General features: G+C 42.0%; 1 protein-coding gene across 11 annotated transcripts in view; it reads right to left on the bottom strand.

The window, feature by feature from the left end:
* LOC126210633 (zinc finger protein 239-like) overlaps nt 1–22,547 on the bottom strand; it is a 468,318-nt gene that overhangs the window by 412,248 nt on the left and 33,523 nt on the right. For all 11 annotated transcript variants that reach the window (XR_007540715.1, XM_049939948.1, XM_049939947.1 and 8 more), the window contains exon 2: nt 14,299–14,361. Coding sequence is in view for 10 of the 11 variants with exons in the window: in XM_049939948.1 (XP_049795905.1) it covers nt 14,299–14,361 (63 nt within the window). In the remaining variant the exon portion in view is untranslated. The remainder of the gene's footprint in view (nt 1–14,298; nt 14,362–22,547) is intronic.

The following is a 22,547-nucleotide window of genomic DNA, read 5'->3' as shown; positions in this document are numbered from 1 at the left end:
CATACCAAATAGGACTAACATGAGATATTGAATGTATAAAGAGATGAGCAGCATGAATGGTCATAGGTTTGTTTGAACTGCGGGAGTGTGTCACAGAGATACTGAAGGAACTGAACTAGAAGACTCTTTAAGATAAATTGAAACTATCCCAAGAAGATCTATTAACAAAGTTTCAAGAGCCACTTTTAAATGATGACACTAGGTATATATTTCAACTGCCCATGTATTGCTCACATAGGGATCGTGAGGATAAGATTAGAATATTTGCAGCACCCACAGAGGCATTCAAACAATCATTCTTCCACACTTCATACATAAATGGAACGCAGGGGAAAAAAAAGGACCCTAATAACTGGTACAATCAGACGTACCCTCTGCCATGAGCCTCAAGGTGATTTACAGAGTATTAATGTAGATATGTAGACTGAAATATTTTATAACATTTGCAGTTTCACTATGGAGTTGTGGAAACTATTCACAAGGAAAACATGGTTTGTTTGTTTGTTTCTTTCTTTCTTTCTTTCTTTCTTTCTTTCTTTAAAAGAGGGGGAGAGGGACCGAACTGCTAGGCCATCAGTCCCTCCTTCTCATCAATATAATTCCACACGGGTGGGAGTAAAATAATCGAGACATACAAAACACAGCTGGAAGGAAGGAGAAAACCACAAGAATGACAGAAGGGCAACACACTAAAATGGACAAAATTGGACAAGAAAACCACAGAGAGACACAAGAAACATGTAGAAGAGATCAAAACAAGAGAGCAGATTACCATGGCTGGCTGACCATGAGAATAAAAAGGAGAAGCCAGCTACTCTGCAACACATTAAATCCTCCTCCCTAAAAGCACTAGGGCGGAGGACACAGAGGGACAAAGGACATGCGCCAAAACTAAGATCAAATGATAAAACCCAACCTCACGAATAAAATGTAAAACTAAAGCTGCTGTTGAACCATTGTCACCTAACATCGAAGGTACGGTGCTGGGAGAGTTAAAAGTCAGCCGCAGAGTGCCTAAAAGTAGGCAGTCCAGCCAGAAGTGGAAGACTGTCGTTTGAGAGCCATAGTGATGAGTTGAGTCCTCGTTATAGAGGAGGTAACCATGCATCAGCCATGTATGGCCAATGCGGAGCTGTCAGAGGACAACTGATTCCCTACGAGAGGATCGCATGGAAGACTTCCACACATCTGTAGTCTCCTTAATGACATGCAGTTTGTTGTGCATACTGTTATACCATTCCGTCTCCCAAAGCTGAAAAACTGTGCTGGGTAAGACAGAACACAGATCAGTTTCAGAGATGCCAATCTCCAGAAGCGGTTTCCACATAGCTTATTTGGCCAACCTGTTGGCAAGTTTGTTGCCTGGGATTCTGAGATATCCTGGGGCCCACACAAACACCACTGAATGACGGGGCCTACCTGGGCATAGGTGGACTGCTGAATGGATGGTGAGGGTAGCACCGGTTGATAGCTTGTAGGCTGCTCATGGAGTACACAAGAGCAATGATTCACCAGGGCATGAGTGGACGTGCTCAAGAGCACAAGATACAGCCACCACCAGCTCTGCAGTGAAAACACTGAAGCCATCTGGCAAGGAGTGCTGGCAATATGGCCTACATGAACATATGCAAAGACTACATGACCATAAGCCATCGACCCGTCTGTGTAAATGACTTCACAGCCCCGGTACATGTTGAGAATCGTGAGGAAGTGATAGTGGAGAGCCACAGGGTTAACGGAGTCCGTTGGGCCATGTGAAAGGTCTAAAAGAATCTGCAGCCTAGGTGTACACCATGGAGGTGTCCATGAATGGACCTCGAGGTGAGCTGGTAACAGAAAGGATTCCACTTCAGACAGAAGGGACCAGATGTGAACTGCAATCATAAGCCCTGCCCTGGCCACCAATTTGGGAGACGAACTACTGTGGTTGGGAAAAGGAGACAGTAATTTGGATGCACAGGAGAACTATGAATGTGTGCAACATAAGTGGCAAGTAGTTGTGCACACCTAAACTTCAATGGACGGACTCCGGGATCCTCCAGGACACTGGTCACCGGACTCGTTCTAAAAGCTCCTGTCACTGGGAAAATTCCACAGTGGTGCACTGGGTCGAGTAAATACAATGCTGAGGGCACCGCTGAACCATAAACCAGACTCCCATAGTCAAGGCGGGATTGAACAAGGGCTCTGTAGAGCTGCAGCAATGTAGAGCAATTTGCACTCCAGTTGGTGTTTGGGCGGGGGGGACTATGGGAGGCACTGACTTGGACACAGAAAGTATGGAGCAACAGGAAGTTTTGGATACAAACTGGGATCAGGACCTGGAAACCTTACTTATACAATGTGGCAATGATATGATGTCGCCAGGTCGTGTCATATGCTTTACGTAAGTCAAAAACGATGGCAACCAGATGTTGGCAACTGGAAAATGCTGTTCAGATGGCAGACTCTAGGGAAAAGATTATCAGTGGTAGAGTGACCCTGGTGGAATCTGCCCTGACATGAAGCCAATGGGCCACGTGACCCCAGTACCCAACCAAACTGCCAATACACCATATGTTCCAGCAGCTTACAAAGAATGTTGGTGAGGCTGATGGGCCAATAGCTATCCACATCAAGTGGGTTTTGACGAGGTTTGAGCACCAGAATGAGGGCTCTCTCCCACAATTGCGATGGAATGACGCCGTAACACCAGATCCAGTTGAAGATGATGATGAGATGTTGCTTGTAGTCAGACGAGAGATGTTTAATCATCTGACTGTGGATCCGATCTGGCCCAGGAGCTGTGTCAGGGCAATGTACAAGGGCACTGAGGAGCTCCCACTCTGTAAAAGGGGTATTATAGGGTTCACTATGGTGTATAGTGAATGAGAGGACTTTCCTTTCCATCTGCTGTTTGAGGGTGCAAAAGGCTGGGAGGTAGTTCTCCGATGCAGAGGCTCAAGCATAGTGCAAGGGCTCAGCAATCGCGTTTGCATCAGTAGATAACACACCATTGATGTTAATGCCAGGAATACCTGTTGGGGTCTGGTAACCAAAAAGACGTCTGATCTTTGTCCAGACTTGGGAAGGTGATGTATGGCACCCAATGGTCGACACGTACCTCTCCCAGCACTCCTGTTTCCGTCGTTTTATAAGCTGGCGAATGCAGGGATGGAGCTGCTTTAAAGCTATTAGGTGTCCTAGCGAAGGGTGCCACTTATGTCACTGTAGAGCTAGCTGATGCTCTTTAATTGCCTCAGCAACTTCCAGCAACTACCAAGAGACTGTCTTTTGCGGGGGTACCCTAAAGAAGGAACGATGACTTTTCCGCTGCCTAAATGATCATTGTAGTGACCTGCTCAATGACAACATTGATGGTACCATGTGTGGGAGATTCAGTGGTGACAGCAGAGGTGAAGTCTTCCCAGCCTGCCTTGGTTAAAGCCTATCTGGGTACGTGTCCATGGGCACAATGCCAGGGGAGTGACAGGAAGATGGGGAAGTGGTCACTACCACACAGGTCATCACATGCTCTCTAGTGGATTGATGGGAGAAGGTCAGGGCTGCAAACTGAGAGATCAATGGCCGAATATATGCCATGTGCCACACTGAAATGTGTGGGGGCACCTGCATTTAAGAGACAGAGGTCGAGTTGTGGCAGTAAATTTTTGACCTTCCTACCTTGACCAGTAAGCATGGCACCACCCCATAAGGGATTAGGTGGATTAAAGTAGGAAAGGTTTAGGGCTACAGCACCATCTGGAGGAAGATCTACATAGCAGACAGTTATTTCCTGTGTCATCCTTAACAGCTACAGCTTCAAGAGGTGTTTGAAGGGGCATAGGTTCACTACATACTGAGTTCAGGGCATAGACGCAAACTCCACCTGGCACTATTACAGTCACTACAGTTCCTGTAGTATCTCATAGCCGCAGAGGGCAGGGGTCCGCATTGCCGGAAACCAGGTTTGTAAAGCTTAACAGTTGCCGTAGCTCAGTCAGATGGTGGAAAAAACCCGCTCCAATTCCACTAGGGGATTAGGTGATCTTGTGAAGGCATGAAACACTCAATGAGGCAGTCTACGCCTCAGGGTCACCTGCTGTCACCAGATGAGTACTTGTGCAATCGACATCCACTGTGTCTGAGGGCCCAGCGAGACCTAGGTCCTCAGTGGACACCAGAATCTCCACTTAATTCTCAGACACGGAGCTTGTAGGTAGTGGTGGTGTGGGTGCCACCATAGTGCCTTGGTTCTTGGTGGTCTTTCCCTTTTTAGATTTCTCTTGCTGCTCCTTAGGTTTGTCCGGCTGGAAGGGCTGCACTGATTTAGTCTCAGAGACTGAGGAGGACCTTGAAGCCCTACAACCAGCTACCTGTGGTTGCTTCAGCCACTGGCAGGTGTCAGCTTTGCCACTGGTAGGAACCTGGGAAGGGAGTGACCCAAGGGATCCCTTCCTGGTGAGAGGAGTCAAAGAAGACTTACACTTCTCTGGCTGAGAAGTGGGGACTGACAGAACCAATGGTTTGGAGGGGGGGAGGTGTTGCTCCTGAAGTAGGTTGTGCAGGAGCAACAGGAAGGGAAGTGCTCCTCCCCTCCCCCAACCATCAAGGGGGCAGGTGGAGTCTGACAGCTCTGAGAGCCAACTATACGCAGTGGAACGGAAGATGGTAGAAACGGTGGCATAGGTTGATGCCATACGCTCTGGATGTAGCCTCTCATATTTTCTCTTAGCCTAAGTGTAGGTCAGTCGGTCCACAGTCTTGTATCCCATTATTTTTCTTTCTTTCTGGAGAATCCTGCAGTCTGGCGAGCAAGGCTCTCTGCAGTTGACACAGACGGGAGGTGGGGCACAGGGAGTATCGGGATGCAAAGAACGTCCACAATTCCGAAAGGGGATGTTGGAAGTACAGTGAGAAGAGATATGGCTGAACTTCCAGCACTTAAAGCACCTCATCGGGGGAGGGATATATGGCTTTATGTCAGTACAGTAGACCATTACCTTGACCTTCTCAGGTAATGTGTCACCCTTGAAGGCCAAGATGAAGGCACTGGTGGCAACCTGATTATCCCTCGGACCCTGGTGGATGTGCCGGATGAAATGGACACCTTGCCATTCTAAACTGGTGCGCAGCTCATCGTCAGACTGCAAAAGAAGGTCCCTGTGAAATATGATACCCCGGACTTTATTTAAGCTCTTATGGGGCATGATGGAACAGAAACATCCCCCAGCTTGTCACAGGTGAGTAGTGCCTGTGACTGGGCAGAGGACACTGTTTTGATCAAGACCAACATTGACCACATTTCGAACACACCTGCCACCTCCCCAAACTTGTCCTCTAAATGCTTCACAAAAAACTGAGGTTTCATTGACAAGAAAGATTCCCCATCAACTGTCATACATTCAAGGTACCTGGATGAATAAGCTTCGCTGCCATCCTTAACCAGGCATTCCTACCATGGTGTGGCCAGGGGAGGGAATGATTTGGGGTCATATTTCTTAGCATTGAAGTTAGACCTTGATTGCTTAGAGACTGCTGGAGTTTGACCATCAGCAAGAGATGACATACTATGCTCCATGGCGTGTCATCTGCTCTGATGCCACCCACTCTGACCAGGTGCCCTCCCCATGGGCGCCACCCAGCTGCAGCAAAGGCCACCTGGCAGGATGGCCATTGCCGGGAGTCCCGATGCCCGAGGGTGACTGGCATCTACTCTTTGGCATACGTGGGGAGTTAACTGGGCAGGCATCAGCAGAGGAATCCCTGTGTGGTCAGGGGGTTACAACCAACAGTGTACATGGCAGCCCCACCACAATGGACTGGCCACCATGCTGGATATCAGGTGCTAATGAGCTAATAAGTCCATTACTGTCAACAGCACAGAAAGCGATACTGCACAGAGGATGGAGGAAAATGCACCCAGGAGGGTGACTTCGCTCAACAGCTGGAGAATGAGCAGAAGTGCAGATCCACGTTGATGAAGAATGTGAAAGGTCTCAGCTCATGATGGACACTATGCACCATGTAAGGCCCCTTCCCCAATTAGCTCACTCTTCGGGAAAATTTTGAAAAATGGAGGTCAAACCCTACAGGGGACCCTCACATAAAGGCTGAAACATGTGAGACTCCTTTTAGTTGCCTCTTACGACAGGCAGGAATACCTCAGGTATATTCTAACCCCCGGACCTGCAGGAGCAGCAAGGAAAACATAGGCCTGGACAGTTTTAATGTAAAGGAATGTCTTGTAAATGGGAATTAGACTGGAGATCAATAAGTTCCATCTGTACATGCACAGGGGAGCTTTCAATTGAAATGGCAAATGGTCTCAAAAACCGAGTAAGATTAGCAGTGTCCTCAAAAAGTTTAGAAAATTGTTGCACTTCTTTCAAGCTGCAAGTAATTTTTCAAACCTTCCATTTTGTTTAATGCAATGATCCTACGAAAATGTGTAATGTGCCAGGACATGTCCTTGTATTAGTGCAACTTATAGTTCATGTCACAACCGGATGTACCAGTATTGAAACATTTCCTCACCCAGTAGATAGTGCGCAGTGTTCTCGACCTACCTTGCTTTGTTTATTCAATATTGTCTTCCCGGTAGCTGCGTCCACCTCACCTAAATCACACTGAAATTAAGAAGCCAGGATCCTAGGTTAAGTTTTCCAAAATCAAAAGTCAAGATTGTATTCATTGTTGAACATTTATGTCAACCACAGTGCGATTTATTTGTTATCACTCGCACACACAATATTCATGTGACCAGGCCTCTTACACTTAATTGTCACATTAGGTAGGTCAAAGACTTCTAGTCTTTAACAAAGTTCACAATTACAATTACTGAAAAATTAACCAACTTGCCGCGCTTTTGCTCCAAGAGAATCTGACCAAGAACTGAGAACTGCACCAGCTCAGACCTTATATAGATGAGCGCTTGATTATTTGACTATTTCTGTTAATATATTATAGTTTATAATTTCCCAGGGTTAAAATGATCCTTTCTAACTGGTTGTGAAGTTAACTATTGGGTATTATTATTTAAATAACATGAGTGAGCCGTATCAATTTAAATACATGGAACTAACTTATGCATCGGCCGCGGGAATTCCCGACTTATAACCACGGCAGCCCTTTTGAACAATAATTTTTACATATTCAAATTTACTTCATTCTTAATTAATGCACTTACAAAGTTGAGACTAGAGTTATTTTACGTAGAAAAATAAAGGTAGCAAAAGTATCAAAACAGATCTCTTAATTATTTGGTAGTTTGGTCACAATTGGCACTGTAAGTCATACAGGCTACAGATTTTAAGTCTTAATATCTATTTAACTAATAGACTTAAGGTTAATTTAAACACTTTGCTGGAATCAGTAAAATTTAGGCTTTCTTTTGGATGCAGTCTTATAGCTGAATTCGATCTATTAGCTCACTCAAATTTTACTTTATATGTATTGCACAATATACGTCATTGTCCATAACTGTTAATAGTATGCATTTCCAATAAAACTGATTAGCTCATTACTTTCATAACAGACATTAGAATGTACAAGGGGAATTTTATTTAAACTATTTCTGAATTCTGTACTATGAGGCTGAAGGCCACAGAATCTGTAGTCGGAATCTGAGTAGTGAAAATGAAAAAAAATAAAAATTCATTGCTTAACTAAGTTACTGATGGAGTGTAAAACCAAAACAGGATAGCAGTGGGCAACCCTGCTTCATTACAAATGTACAATGTATTTCTCAGAATTTGTCCAATCTGCAATGTGATATTTTTTTCAAATGCATCAGCATCAAATCAGAAATTAGTTGTTTCTCACATTGCAATGCCTTACTGCATGCAGTGTGCAGTAAAGTGCACTTAAAATGCAAGCTCTACAATCCATTCAGGACGTTCTAATTTTCATTTCTGCTCTCCTTTTTTCTTCATAAATTCAGCAACAGTGGGTTTTAAATAAAAAAATCATACCAAGCATCCCGCTTGGCTAAATCAATTTACTTTGCAGTAATATGTAAAGTCTCCACACTCTTTGTTCAATTCCATCAAAAGCAGTCACAACTGACAGCGGAATATTGCATGTAACTTCAGAAAAGTTACTATTCCTACCACTAATTCGTGCTCCATTCCAGCAAATTCTCGATGTACAGAACAATGAATCCCATTTGACAATAACTGTATTTTTTTGCTCTTCCATCATCAACTAAATCTTTAAATTGTTTCTGTCTGGATTGTGTTATCATGAGGTTCCATTGCAAATCTGTGGTACCCGTCAATTATGTGACATTCTGCGATATTGAAAATTCTTATCCTTCACTTCTGTCATTCCAGTTCATTTTTAAAGGCTTGTGAGGATAAATCACTAGACTGCCTCTTTTTTGTGCACACTGCGACTGGACCTGTGAGCTTCCTTTGTACCACGAAGATCAAAAAGGTTAATTAGGAGGAAGAAATTGTGTAGTTGCAAGTGTTTGTGTAGCACTAGGAGGGAGCGTCCTCAACGACATACTAAAAACCCTGACAGGTGGGTGAGAGTGTTCGGGGAGGGGTGAGTTTAAAGGTCACTTTTTTATGTTTTTTCAAATAAGTCAAAATCTGTGGGTTCTAGTGAAAATGTTTTCCAGTACAAAATTAAATTACATTTAATTTCTGACAAAAAGGATTTATTCATTTCTTCTGTAGGACTAATAGTTATTGCTTTCAGGGGAATGGAAAATCATGTATTATAAAAAATACAGGGTGAGACAAAAGGGACTTTACAACCTTGGAATAATAAAAAAATTTATTGAGATCACTTACAGAATCAGTAGATATGTCATTTTGTAGCAAACAACCTCAAGTTTGATTTACATAGTGTATCAGTACCCCATTCCACCACAAGGAGCACCAGTGTGGTTTGCACAATTAAATTGGCTACTTTCACTGGTGTAGAGTGTGCTTGCTGTGTGTGCGGGTTGGTTTCACAAAGAGACCTCTGCAACAACTGTCCAGTGTAAATTTTGCACCAAATTCGCTAAAGAATCTCCAAACAGGCCTCCAATTTTCTCTTGGCACAAGAACTTTGCTGAGATGGGTTGTTCACAGTGACATGATAAATCATGAGATTGCCTGCATATTGACAATTATGTTGAACAAGTTAAGGAGAGCCCTGCTCACATTTCACAAAAATCAGCACGAGATGCATCTAGCAAGACTGACATCCACGAAAGACTGTTTGGTGAGTACTAATACATGGATGTTTACACTTGAAACTGTACAGAATCACAATTTTTTATTTTAGAATCACAATGGCTCAGCATATTAGTGATGCAGATAAAGTTGCTCGAGGGGAATTCTGTGTGGAAATGCTACATCGGCAGAGGATGATGAAACACAGATGAACACAATAATCTCCAACGATGAGTCAATATTTTATATCAGTGGCATGGTGAACACCCAGAACTGCAGAATACGGAGACAGCAAAAATCCAAACGTAATCCTGGAACATATTTGTGACAGCCCCAAATGTGTTTTGTGCCCTTAGTAAATTGTCCTTCATGGAGAAAACTGTTACTGGTATTGTATGTATAGATATACTTGGAAACTTTAATTCCTCAGATCGATGAATATGACTGAGTTTGGATGGTTTACTTGGTTCAAATGGTTCAAATGGCTCTGAGCACTATGGAACTCAACATCTGAGGTCATCAGTCCCCTAGAACTTAGAACTAATTAAACCTAACTAACCTAAGGACATCACACACATCCATGCCCGAGGCAGGACTCGAACCTGCGACCGTAGCAGTCACGCGGTTCCGGACTAACGTGCCTAGAACCGCACGGCCACCGCGGCCGACGACGGTTTACTACCAGGAAGATGGTGCACCACCTCATTTCCTCACAGAAGTTTGAGGTTTCCTCGATAATTGCTTCCCAGTTCAGTGGATTGGCTGTGAAGGGCCATTTGCATGGCAACCTTGGTCCCCAGACATCACTTGATTTCTTTCTCTGTGGGTTTCATTAAAGGCCATGTGTGTGTTCCTCTCCTACCAAACAATGTAGAAAACCTGAAAAATCGACTGTACACTGCCACTGCACAAGTTACACCCAATTTATTACAACAGATATGGGAAGAAATTGATCATCAGTGGGATGTTTGCCGCATCACAAGAGGTAGTCACATCGAACCAAAATGACACTTCACACTTATGTGAAACTAGAGGTAGTTTGCTGCAAAATGACACATCTACCAATTCTGTAAGTTATCTCAATGAATTTATATATGATTCCAAAGTTGTAAAGTCCTTTTTGAGTCACTTGTATTAATCTGATGGTATAAAATTAATGTAAATCTTAAAAAGAACTGGGCTAAAAACAAATATTAAATGTGTGTATGACATCTAAGCACAGTAGAGGCGTATTAAGGAATAAATTGTGTCCCTGGAGTGTAACAAGATGGAGGAGGGAGATGTGTGCAATAAATGTGCAAGGAAAGCTCATTTGCCAAATTACATTCAAGCATATCTTCCTTCATAGTTCTGCGAACTGGAGGTCGAGCAGATGCATCCAAAGCATCATTAGGTGGAAGGTACAAAGAACGCACTGAGATCGTAAAGGGTGCGAGAACTTTCACGGCAATTGCTTGTATGGTCATAGTAAGATGGACAGGACAGGAGTGGCATCTGTCGTTAATGAAAACAGCCACTCCACCTTTAGCCCTGTCTCCAGTAGCATCATCCTTCCTGTATAGGTGGTAACCCTGTAATGCACGTGTGTTAGTGACTATGATGTGTTTCTTGCAAGCAAATGCAGAATGGGTTCTCCTGAACCAGGCACTGTAATTCTTCCAAATGTGAGCGATATCATTATTCTACATTAGCTATTTCTTGGTGTTGGGAATTTTTTTCCATTAGCGTACAATACCGACTATTTTCCAATGCCACACCATGGCAACCGAGATATCTGTCTTAATTACATATCCACTTTGCTATACCCTCCGCCAGTTTGTCAAGTTGCCTATGCACTGTTCCCTACATCCTGCTATCTACATTGAAATTACTGCCAACTGCTTCATTATGTAATCTTGGAGTTAACACTGCCATACACACAAATATCCCCATGTGAAGATAAAAGCACTCTTTCTGAGATATGAACACGTGTTCATAATAGTGCTGAAAGATGGTTGGTTGTGGATAGAGCACAGTCATTGCTTGGTCCTCCTTCCATAGCAGCAACTGAGTTTTTTTAATGCCTTTCTTTACCATAGTTCTACAGAGACACCTTATTCTAAGCATTAAGCAGTCTGCAGTCAGTTGAATGGCCCATGTTGAGTTGTACTATGGTTTCTGTTGTCTTAGTATGTATTATTGTATAGTAAATAATGTATCACATTGTCTCTCTGCTTACACAGATTACTTCACTCTAGTGCTCACTGCTGTTGTGCTGTTTGTGCCTACAAATGTAAATGGTTCCATACATTTTCCTTATCTGTCTTCCGCCATCTGTAATCAATGGAAGTCTACTACTGCACAGGTAATAAGTTTGGACTGTGCACTGAGAAGTCAGAAATCCACAGTCAGGCAAACATTTGTTGAAATAAGTGGGGTATTTATAGTTGTCAGTTTCTGTACACTCTGCAGTGTTGGGAATGGCAATGACATCATGTGTCCCGGTTTTCCCTCATTGTCAGTTCTCCTAATGGCCTCAGACTTTCGCAACTTCACCTTCCAGAGGTTCTTTCCTGCTGATTTGGCACCTGGATACGTAATGTTGTGCAGTACCTAGGCCTTCCTGCTTTACCCCTAATATGATGGTGTCTCAGCTACCACGGTGACATTACGATTCACTTTCAGACTTGGGGCACCTGGCCATTCCCTGGTGCTACAATAGCTTTCACATTTGCCCCGATTTGCTCCGCATTTCACCCCAGCTGGCAGTCCACTGGTCTTTGACATATGCGGTGTGGCTCCCAGGAGTTGGCAAGGTATAACTTGGAAAAATTTTTAATGTCCACTGCAGATATTATCCTTGGGCATAACAGGGCCATGCATGGTACCACCGAGATTAAATGAGGCTTATATTCTCAGTTACATACTTTCCTACAAAGCTCTGGTATGTGCTATCTTGACAAAGACTACAGATAATATATATGTGGTGCCTGTTTATTCAGACATGACTGAAAGAACACACTATGAATGTAGTGCCCCTTGCCCATCATCCCACCATTATTGGCAGCATTTTGCCAATTCCCATAAGGTAAGCTTTCAAGCCTGGTTGACCCTGTAGCCACCATGAATTAAGACTCAAATGAATTACAGACATTGGCTGTTAGTGGGCATCGATGTAAACCAATGTGAAACTTGAAAATTTGTGCTACTCATGGATTTAAGCCAGTCTCTCCTTCTCACTAGGCAAATGTGCTGACCACTGGGACATCCAGATATGTCTGAAAGAACAGGCACCACATACATCTAATTAAATGAAGATGGCCAACAATCTCATCAGTGCAGATGCAAACTGTGTCCAAAATCTTACTGGAAATTGGTGAAACACCGTGGGTAATAAGGATAATCTGTGAGGGCACTACATTTGTACTGCATGGACAAACTGAGAATCTGAGTCAACAGGAGGCACGCTAGGGTAGCCCATGCAGCTGTGATGGTCACTGTGTCCTGATGGTTTAGTGGTCAGAGCATCTGCCTAGTAAGCAGGAGACCCAGGCTTCAATCCCAGTCTGGCACAAATTTTCAACATTCCCCATTGGTTTGGAGCAATGCCTACTCACACCCAATTTCTGTAATTAATTTGTGTCTTATTACAGATAATGTTTACACACGATGACACACCGTCACATTTTCGCATCAGTGTGTGTGAACATCTGGGGCACACATTTAGGAGTACTGTATTGGTCAGAGAGGCCCCACATACTGCCCTCCTCATTACCCAGACCACAATCCACCAGGCTTCTGATTATTAAAGAAATTGGTCTACATCGCTCCGTTCAACATTATGCATACACCACAGGATACTGTCTTCATTGTATGCCAGCACATACAATGAAAGGGTCAACTTCAAAGGAAGTGTGATTCCCAATTCCGAAGGGCAAGGGATGGATTGTCATGAATGGCCATCACACTGAGCCCCTCTTAAGAACAAATTTTCTGATCTCATGAAGTATTTGAGAGGAATTCTGGTTTCTGTAACTACAAAAATAAACTAAATAAACTTGTTATTTGAACAAAAAGAAAATCAGCATAGCTTAAAAGAACTATGACAAGCTGTAGACTGCATAGCAGTCTTAAAGCTACTAGCATAAACATGTAATAGCTCCATGTGAGAAACAAAACAAACTCACTGAAGATAGCACAAAAATTACTGAAAGATGTCTGGGTGGAAACAAAACTACAAAGGTGTTTTTCATAAGGCAGAATTCCTCTCAAATTTTCTTAGCAAGCACAGAAAAAAGAGGAAATGCAGCAGTCACAAGATGATTAACTTAGTAATCAAGTTTTTCTGAACCCACATTTACTGGACTCATTTTCTTGTTTCACTGAATACACTACAACTGAAATTATTTGATACTTTTTTTACATCCTGTATATTGCACGTACCGACTTGTTCAAGCTACAAGTAACTTGTGCACCTATCTACAGAAGATGTATACTACAAATAAATGATTATTAGTGCATTAATGCTATCAAAAATTATAAATAACATCAACTGTAAAAACAGAGTGCTCCAACACTACAATTTTTCAAAAATTTCTGGAGTGTGAAATTACGAAGAAACTTGTTGAGTGAGAAAATCAATTGGTGGATTAACCAAAAACTTAATAATAATTAAGTTTGTTGTTGGAAACTGACAAAACAAAATAGTAGTGAAGTTTTAGAACATGGAGTGAAAACAGCCTCTGAGCAACACACCAATCAAGCAAACTGGTAAATGGCATGTTATGCTCTGACAGGCCATATAATGTAAATCATATCACTTTGTTGGGTCCAAATCTGAAGAAGGGTGGATATGCATTTTGTAACTTTTAGATCTAAAATAATAATGAAGAAAATCACTCACACTTGTACCACATTTTCAAAAAATTTGTGACTCACTTATGACAGCTAATAGGTGCCAAAACAAGTCTGAGTAACATAAGTCTGAAGATGGTTGATGACAGCACCAGTCAATTTATATCTGAAATACTGTGATGTGTCTGTGCTGGATAATAATCCATTTTAATGATACTTATTCTTTTTACTTTCTTGATAAAACAGTTGCCAGTTTTATTTTTTACTTGCTGCCTGAATATTAATAAACATAACTGCTTACATTAATATTACTTACTGGCTCTTGTTTTATGAACGTTGTATCACAGAAAAAACTTTCATGTCTTGCCGGTGTCGTCATCTGAAAAAAGAAAAACCTGTAAGTGAAGACAAAGTACAAAGAATGACCTGAGGCTAAATTGTGCACCATAGAAAAAAAAGAGTATATAATGATAACTTCAGAGACTTTACTGGTCTCATACAGATACAATTTTATGTTTGTTTGTGTGGCCATCTTCTGCAGCAGCTGTTAAAATCTATTACTATTGGTTATCCATCTTGAGCTGGCTGCAATTCAATTAAAAAGAATTACACCAGACGCATTTCACTTTTATTTATAAAGCATCTTCCATGATTATTCTGAAAATTGGATCATATGTTTGTACATTTTTGGTTCTTTTAGGTTAAAGACAGTGTTTTATTCATAACATTGGTGTGCAAGTTACTTACAGTGTTCCTTTATATATTCTGCTCCTTCCCTCCTTGCTAGCAGCGGCAGACATCGATTCACATTTGCACTTAGCAGTTTTTGCCATTCTGCAGTATTTATTGCGCTGTGTTATTTACACTTCACTTTTGAAAACTGTTTCTCATTCCGCACAGTAACAGTGTTTATGTCTGTACATCTATTTTCGTTCATGTTGCAGGTGCTGCCAACCAGTGAAGCTACGCGTGTGTGTGTGTGTGTGTGTGTGTGTGTGTGTGTAATTGTCTTGCATGTTAGGTACAGACTTGAGAAGACTGGGGTTGGGTTGATATTTTCTTTTTTGGGATTGGGGGGGGGGGGGTTGTAGTGGGGATGGGCCTGGATGGTGATTATAGGATTGACTGTCGGAGGAGATGGTACTGATAAATGGAGCCTATGGTTATATGTGTTATTTAATGTTACATTAAGTGGTCAGTCAGTTTAAAGAGTGTGTTGTTTGCCAAGTTAGTCTGATCATTTATGAGCTGTTTCTTTTCTGTTACGGTTTTTTAGACGTGGTAGTTTTCTTGTAGGGTGAGGAGGTATCTTTTGTTATCCTTCTGATTTGCATGTGTGTGTGTGTGTGTGTGTGTGTGTGTGTGTGTGTGTGTGTGTGTGTAGGTGGCTGTAATTTTATGTTTATGTTGGTGAAGTTGAATAATTTGTGCTATACTTCTGTGCTATTACATGTTCTTTGTATCTTGAGTTAAATGTCCTCCTGGTTTGACCAACGTATCTTCCATCACATGTTTTGGATTTCAGTTGGTATATCCCTGATTTCTAATAGAGATCAGCTTTTCCCATTGTTTTTGGGAAGTGTTTCTGAACTGAGTTGTTTGTTTGGTAGGCTATTTTTATGCCTTGTTTTTTGAAAATATTAGATATTCTGGGTGTGTATTTGTGGTTGTATGTTATTGTGTACCATCATTTAGTTTCTGTTTGTTTCAGAGTTTGTGTTGTTCTTATTCTTTTATTTTATGTATTTATTTGTGTAGGATTTTGTCCTTGTGCTGATGACAGCTGGATCTTTGTTCTTTCCTGTTTTTTATTTTTTTATTTTCTTCTTCAGCTTTGTCAATACATTCTGTTTGTATCCACTGTTTGTGGTTATTTGTATTATGGTATTCATTTCCTTTTTGTAATTGTCTGTATCTGATGGTACTGTGTTAAGTATGTGGAGCATGTATTTAACTGCTGCCTGCTTTTGAGAACTTGGGTGTTGTGACATCTCATGGATAATTGTGTCTGTTGTTGTCAGTTTTCAGTACATGTAAAATGTGTGTTGGTTGTTTTGAATCTTTATGGGGATGTCCAAGAAACTTAACTGTCTACTTTAATCTTCCTGTACTGTAAAATGTATCTTATCATGAACAAAATTCATGTCTGTGAGTAACTGGTCAATTTTATTGCTTGGTTTATCTATCAGGCACAAGATGTCATCCATATATCTAATCCAGTGTTGGTGTCGTACCTATCTGGCACTATTTTGTTAAATATAATCTGTTCTACATGGTTCATAAATATGTTTGCTATGGTTCCAGACACTGGGGATCCCATTAGTAATCCTTCACTTTGTAAAAAGAATTCATTATTGAACTGAAAATAGTTCTGTTCCTGTTATTATAATGAATTCTATTCTATTCTATTCTAAAGTGAAGCATTACCAATGGGATCCCCAGTGTCTGGAACCATAGCAGCTATATTTATGAACCATGCAGAACACATTATACAGTGCCAAATACTGTAGGTACTATATCCTATACCGGATTAGACATATGGGTGACATCTTGTGCCTGACAGATAAACCAAGCAATAAAATTGATCAGTTACACAGGCACAAATTCAGTTCATGATAAGATACGTTTTGCAATATAGAAAGAGTAAAATAGACAATTAAGTTTCTTGGACATCCCCATAAAGATTCAAAACAACCAACACACATTTGACATGTACCAAAACTGACAAAAACAAACACAACTATACAGGAGACATCACAACACCCCAGATCTCAAAGCAGGCAGCACTAAAACACATGCTCCACAGTCTAATCACAGTACCACTAGATACAGACAATTACAAAAAAGAAATGAACACCATGATACAAATAACCATAAACAGAGGATACCAACAGAACTTAGAAATAAAGCTGAACAAGAAAATCAAGAAACAGGAAAGAAACACCCAGCTGTCATCATGACAAGGACAAAATCACACACAAATAAATACAAAAATACAAGAACAGGAACAACAAAAACTGTGAAATGAACAGAAAGTAAAAGATGGTACACAATAACATATAACCACAAATACACACCCAGAATATCTAATATTTTCAAAAAACAAGGCATAAAAATAGCCCACCAAACAAACAACTCAGTTCAGAAACACATCCCAAAGACAATAAGAAAAGCTGGTCTATATCAGAAATCAGGGATATACCAACTGAAATCCAAAACATTTGACGGAAAATACATAGGCCAAACCAGGAAGACATTTGACTCAAGATAAAAAGAACATGTAATACCACGGAAGTATAGCATAAATTATTCAACTTTTGCTGAACACTTACACCAACATAAAATTACAGCCAGACACACAGACATGTAAATCAGAAAAAAAGAAAAGAAAAAGAAACACCTACTCACCTTACAAGAAAAGTACCACATCAAAAAAACCATAACAGAAGAGAAACAACTGATAAATGATCACACCAACTTGGCAAACCACATGCTCTTTAAACTGACTGACTACTTAATAGAACATTAAATAACACATATAACCATTTGCTCCATTTATCACTACCATCTCCTCCCAGATTCTGTCCTATAATCACTATCCAGGCACATCCCCACTAGACCATCACCTCCCCCCCCCCCCCCTCCCCAAGAAAAGTAAAGTCAACCCGACCTCAGTCCTCTCACATCTCTAACATACAAGAAAATTCCAGAACTTTTCACTAACTTGCGCACATATGCACAAATACAAAGTAGAACAAAAATAAACATACAGACATAAACACTGTTACGGTGTGGATTGAGAAACAGTTTACAAAAGTGAAGTGTAAATAACACAGCACAAAAAATATGGCAGAATGGCAAAAACTGACAAGTGCAAATGCAAATCTAAATCTTTTGACATCGACCACTGCTATCAAGGAGGGAAGGAGCAGAATATGTAAAGAAACACCATAAGTGACTTGCGCCCCATGAACCATGGACCATACCGCTGGTGGGAATGCTTGCATGCCCCAGCGATACAATAGCCGTACCGTAGGTGCAACCACAATGAAGGGGTATCTGTTGAGAGGGCAGACAAATGTGTGGTTCCTGAAGAGAGGCAGCGGCCTTTCCAGTAGTTGCAGGGGCAACAGTCTGGATGATTGACTGATCTGTCCTCTTAACATTAACCAAAACTGTCTTGCTGTGTTGGTACTGCGAACGGCTGAAAGCAAGGGGAAACTACAGACGTAATTGCTCCTGATGGCATGCAGCTTTATTGTATGGTTACATGATGATGGCATCCTATTGGGTAAAATATTCCAGAGGTAAAATAGTGCCCCATTTGGGTCTCTGTGTGGGGACTACTCAGGAGGATGTCATTATCCGGAGAAACAAAACTGGCTTTCTACAGATCGGTCCATGGAATGTCAGATCCCTTAATTGGGTAGGAAGTTTAGAAAATTTAAGAAGGGAAATGTTTAAAATTAGATGTAGTGGGAATTAGTGAAGCTTGGTGGCTAGAGGAACAAGACTTCTGATAGGCGAATACACAGTTATAAACACAAAATTGAAGAGGGATAGTGAAGGATTAGTGTTAATAATGAATAAAAAAATAGGAGCACAAGTAAGCTACCACGAACAGCATAGTGAGCACATTATTGCAGCCAAGATAGGCATGAAGACCACACCTACCACACTAGTACAACTAGCTCACCATATGATGAGACTGAAGAAATGTATGATGAGATAAAAGAAATTACAGAATTCAGATAGTCAAGGGAGATGAAAATTTAATAGTCATGGGGGACTGGAATTTGCCAGTAGGAAAAGGAAGAGAAGGAAAAGTAGTAGGTGAATATGGAATGGGGTTAAGGAATGAAAGAGGAAGCCGCCTTGTAAAATTTTGCACACAGCATAACTTAATCATAGCTAACACTTGGTTTAAGAATCATGAAAGAAGGTTGTATATGTGGAAGAGGCCTGGAGACACTGGAAGGTTTCAGATATATTATATAATGGTAAGACAGGGATTTAGGAACCAGGCTTTAAATTTTAAGTTTCCAGGGGCAGATGTGGACTCTAGAACTATCTATTGGTTATCAACTGTAGATTAAAACTGAAGAACCTGCAAAAAGGTGGGAATTTAAGGAGATGGGACCTGGATAAACTGAAAGAACCAGAGGTTGAAGAGAGTTTCAGGGAGAGCATTAGGGAACGATTGACAAGAATGGGGGAAAGAAATATAGTAGAAGAAGAATGTGTACATTTGAGAGATGAAATAGTGAGGGTAGCAGATCAAGTATGTAAAAAGATGAAAGCTAGTAGAAATCCTTGGGTAACAGAAGAGATATTAAATTTGATGAAAGGAGAAAATATAAAAATGCAGTAAATGAGTAAGGCGAAAAGAAATACAAATGTCTCAAAAATGAGACTGACAGGAAGTGCAAAATGGCTAGGAGGGATGGCTAGAGGACAAATGTAAGTATGTAGAGTCATATATTACTAGGGGTGAGATAGATACCAGCTACAGGAAAATTAAAGAGACTTTTGGAGAAGAGAGAACCACTTGTATGAATATCAAGAGCTCAGATGGAAAACTAGTTCTAATCAAAGAAAAGAACTCAGAAAGTTGGAAGGAGTGTATAGAGGGTCTATACAGTGGCAATGTACTTGAGGGCAATATTATGTAAATGGAAGAGGCTGTAGATGAAGACGAAATGGGAGATATGATACTAAGTGAAGAATATGACAGAACACTGAAAGACCTACATCGAAACAAGGCCTCGGGAGCAGACAACATTCCATTATATTAGAACAACTAATAGCTTTGGAAGAGCTAACACTGACAAGAATCTACAATCTAGTGAGCAAGATGTATGAGAAAGGCAAAACACCCTCAGACTTCATGAAGAATATATTAATTCCAATCCCAAAGAAAGCAAGTGTTTACAGATGTGAAAATTACTAAACTATCAGTTTAATAAGTCACAGCTGCAAAATACTAACATAAATTCTGGTAGAAGCCAACTTCGTGGAAGATAAGTTTGGATTCCATAGAAATGTTGGAACATGTGAGCCAATGCTGACCCTACCACTTATCTTAGAAGATAGATTAAGGAAAGGCAAACCTAAATTTTTAGCATTCGTTGACTTTGAGAAAGCTTTTGGCAATGTTGACTGTAAAACTCTCTTTCAAATTCTGAAGGTGGCAGGGGTGAAATGCAGAGAGTGAAAGTCTCTTTATAATTTGTACAGAAACTAGATGGCAGTTAGGCTATACGAGTTGAGGGGCATGAAAGGGAAACAGTGGTTGGGAAGGGAGTGAGACAGGGTTCTAGCCTATTCCCAATGTTATTCAGTCTGTATATTAAGCAAGCAGTAACGGAAACAAAAGAAAAATTTGGTGTAGGAATTAAATTCCATGGAGAAGAAATAAAAACTTTGAGGTTTGCCGGTGACATTGTAACTCTGTCAGAGACAGCAAAGGGTCTGGAGGAGCAGTTGAATGGAGTGGGCAGTGTCTTGATAGAAGGATATAAGATTAACATAAAAAAAGCAGAATAAGGATAATGGAATGTAGTCAAGTTAAATCAGGTGATGCTGAGGGAATTAGATTAGGAAATTAGGCACTTAAAGAAGTAGACGAGTTTTGCTATTTGGGGAGCAAACTACACTCCTGGAAATTGAAATAAGAACACCGTGAATTCATTGTCCCAGGAAGGGGAAACTTTATTGACACATTCCTGGGGTCAGATACATCACATGATCACACTGACAGAACCACAGGCACATAGACACAGGCAACAGAGCATGCACAATGTCGGCACTAGTACAGTGTATCTCCACCTTTTGCAGCAATGCAGGCTGCTATTCTCCCATGGAGACGATCGTAGAGATGCTGGATGTAGTCCTGTGGAACGGCTTGCCATGCCATTTCCACCTGGCGCCTCAGTTGGACCAGCGTTCGTGCTGGACGTGCAGACCGCGTGAGATGACGCTTCATCCAGTCCCACACATGCTCAATGGGGGACAGATCCGGAGATCTTGATGGCCAGGGTAGTTGACTTACACCTTCTAGAGCACGTTGGGTGGCACGGGATACATGCGGACGTGCATTGTCCTGTTGGAACAGCAAGTTCCCTTGCCAGTCTAAGAATGGTAGAACGATGGGTTCGATGACGGTTTGGATGTACCGTGCACTATTCAGTGTCCCCTCGACGATCATCAGGGTGTACGGCCAGTGTAGGAGATCGCTCCCCACACCATGATGCCGGGTGTTGGCCCTGTGTGCCTCGGTCGTATGCAGTCCTGATTGTGGCGCTCACCTGCACGGCGCCAAACACACATACGACCATCATTGGCACCAAGGCAGAAGCGACTCTCATCGCTGAAGACGACACGTCTCCATTCGTCCCTCCATTCATGCCTGTCGCGACACCACTGGAGGCGGGCTGCACGATGTTGGGGCGTGAGCGGAAGACGGCCTAAAGGTGTGCTGGACCGTAGCCCAGCTTCATGGAGACTGTTGCGAATGGTCCTCGCCGATACCCCAGGAGCCACAGTGTCCCTAATTTGCTGGGAAGTGGCGGTGCGGTCCCCTACGGCACTGCGTAGTATCCTACGGTCTTGGCGTGCATCCGTGCGTCGCTGCGGTCCGGTCCCAGGTCGACGGGCACGTGCACCTTCCTCCGACCACTGGCGACAACATCGATGTACTGTGGAGACCTCACGCCCCACGTGTTGAGCAATTCGGCGGTACGTCCACCCGGCCTCCCGCATGCCCACTATACGCCCTTGCTCAAAGTCCGTCAACTGCACATACGGTTCACGTCCACGCTGTCGCGGCATGCTACCAGTGTTAAAGACTGCGATGGAGCTCCGTATGCCACGGCAAACTGGCTGACACTGACGGCGGCGGTGCACAAATGCTGCGCAGCTAGCGCCATTCGACGGCCAACACCGCAGGTCCTGGTGTGTCCGCTGTGCTGTGCGTGTGATCATTGCTTGTACAGCCCTCTCGCAGTGTCCGGAGCAAGTATGGTGGGTCTGACACACCGGTGTCAATGTGTTCTTTTTTCCATTTCCAGGAGTGTATCTGATGATAGTTGAAGTAGAGAGGATATAAAATGTAGACTGGCAATAGCAAGGAAAGTGTTTCTGAAGAACAGAAATTTGTTAGAGTAGCATGGAGAGCTGCATCAAACCAGTCTCTGGACTGAAGACCACAACAAGAACAACAACAACAACAACAACAAGTAACTTGCACACCAGTCTTATCAACAAAACACTCTTTTTAACTTAAAAGAATGATAAATGTACAAACATGTGCATGCAATTTGTAGAATAACAACTGAAAAACCAATAGCATCTGGTACAATTTCATATGTATACTCTGAAGCAGCGAGTGAAAATCTTATCAATGCCGGGAATCGAACCCAGATTTCCTACTTAATAGGCAGGTTTGTTAGCTATTAAGTCACCTATGTACAGCTATTCACACATCTGCGCAGATTACCATTTCATGCCTCCTTCCTCCATCCAAATTCTCACTGCCACCCCAGTCTACTATAAATTCCTCCTCAC

This window comes from Schistocerca nitens, chromosome 10 (assembly GCF_023898315.1).
Source record: "Schistocerca nitens isolate TAMUIC-IGC-003100 chromosome 10, iqSchNite1.1, whole genome shotgun sequence".
Classification (NCBI taxonomy): domain Eukaryota; kingdom Metazoa; phylum Arthropoda; class Insecta; order Orthoptera; family Acrididae; genus Schistocerca; species Schistocerca nitens.
This window is presented reverse-complemented; position numbering and strand designations above follow the sequence as displayed.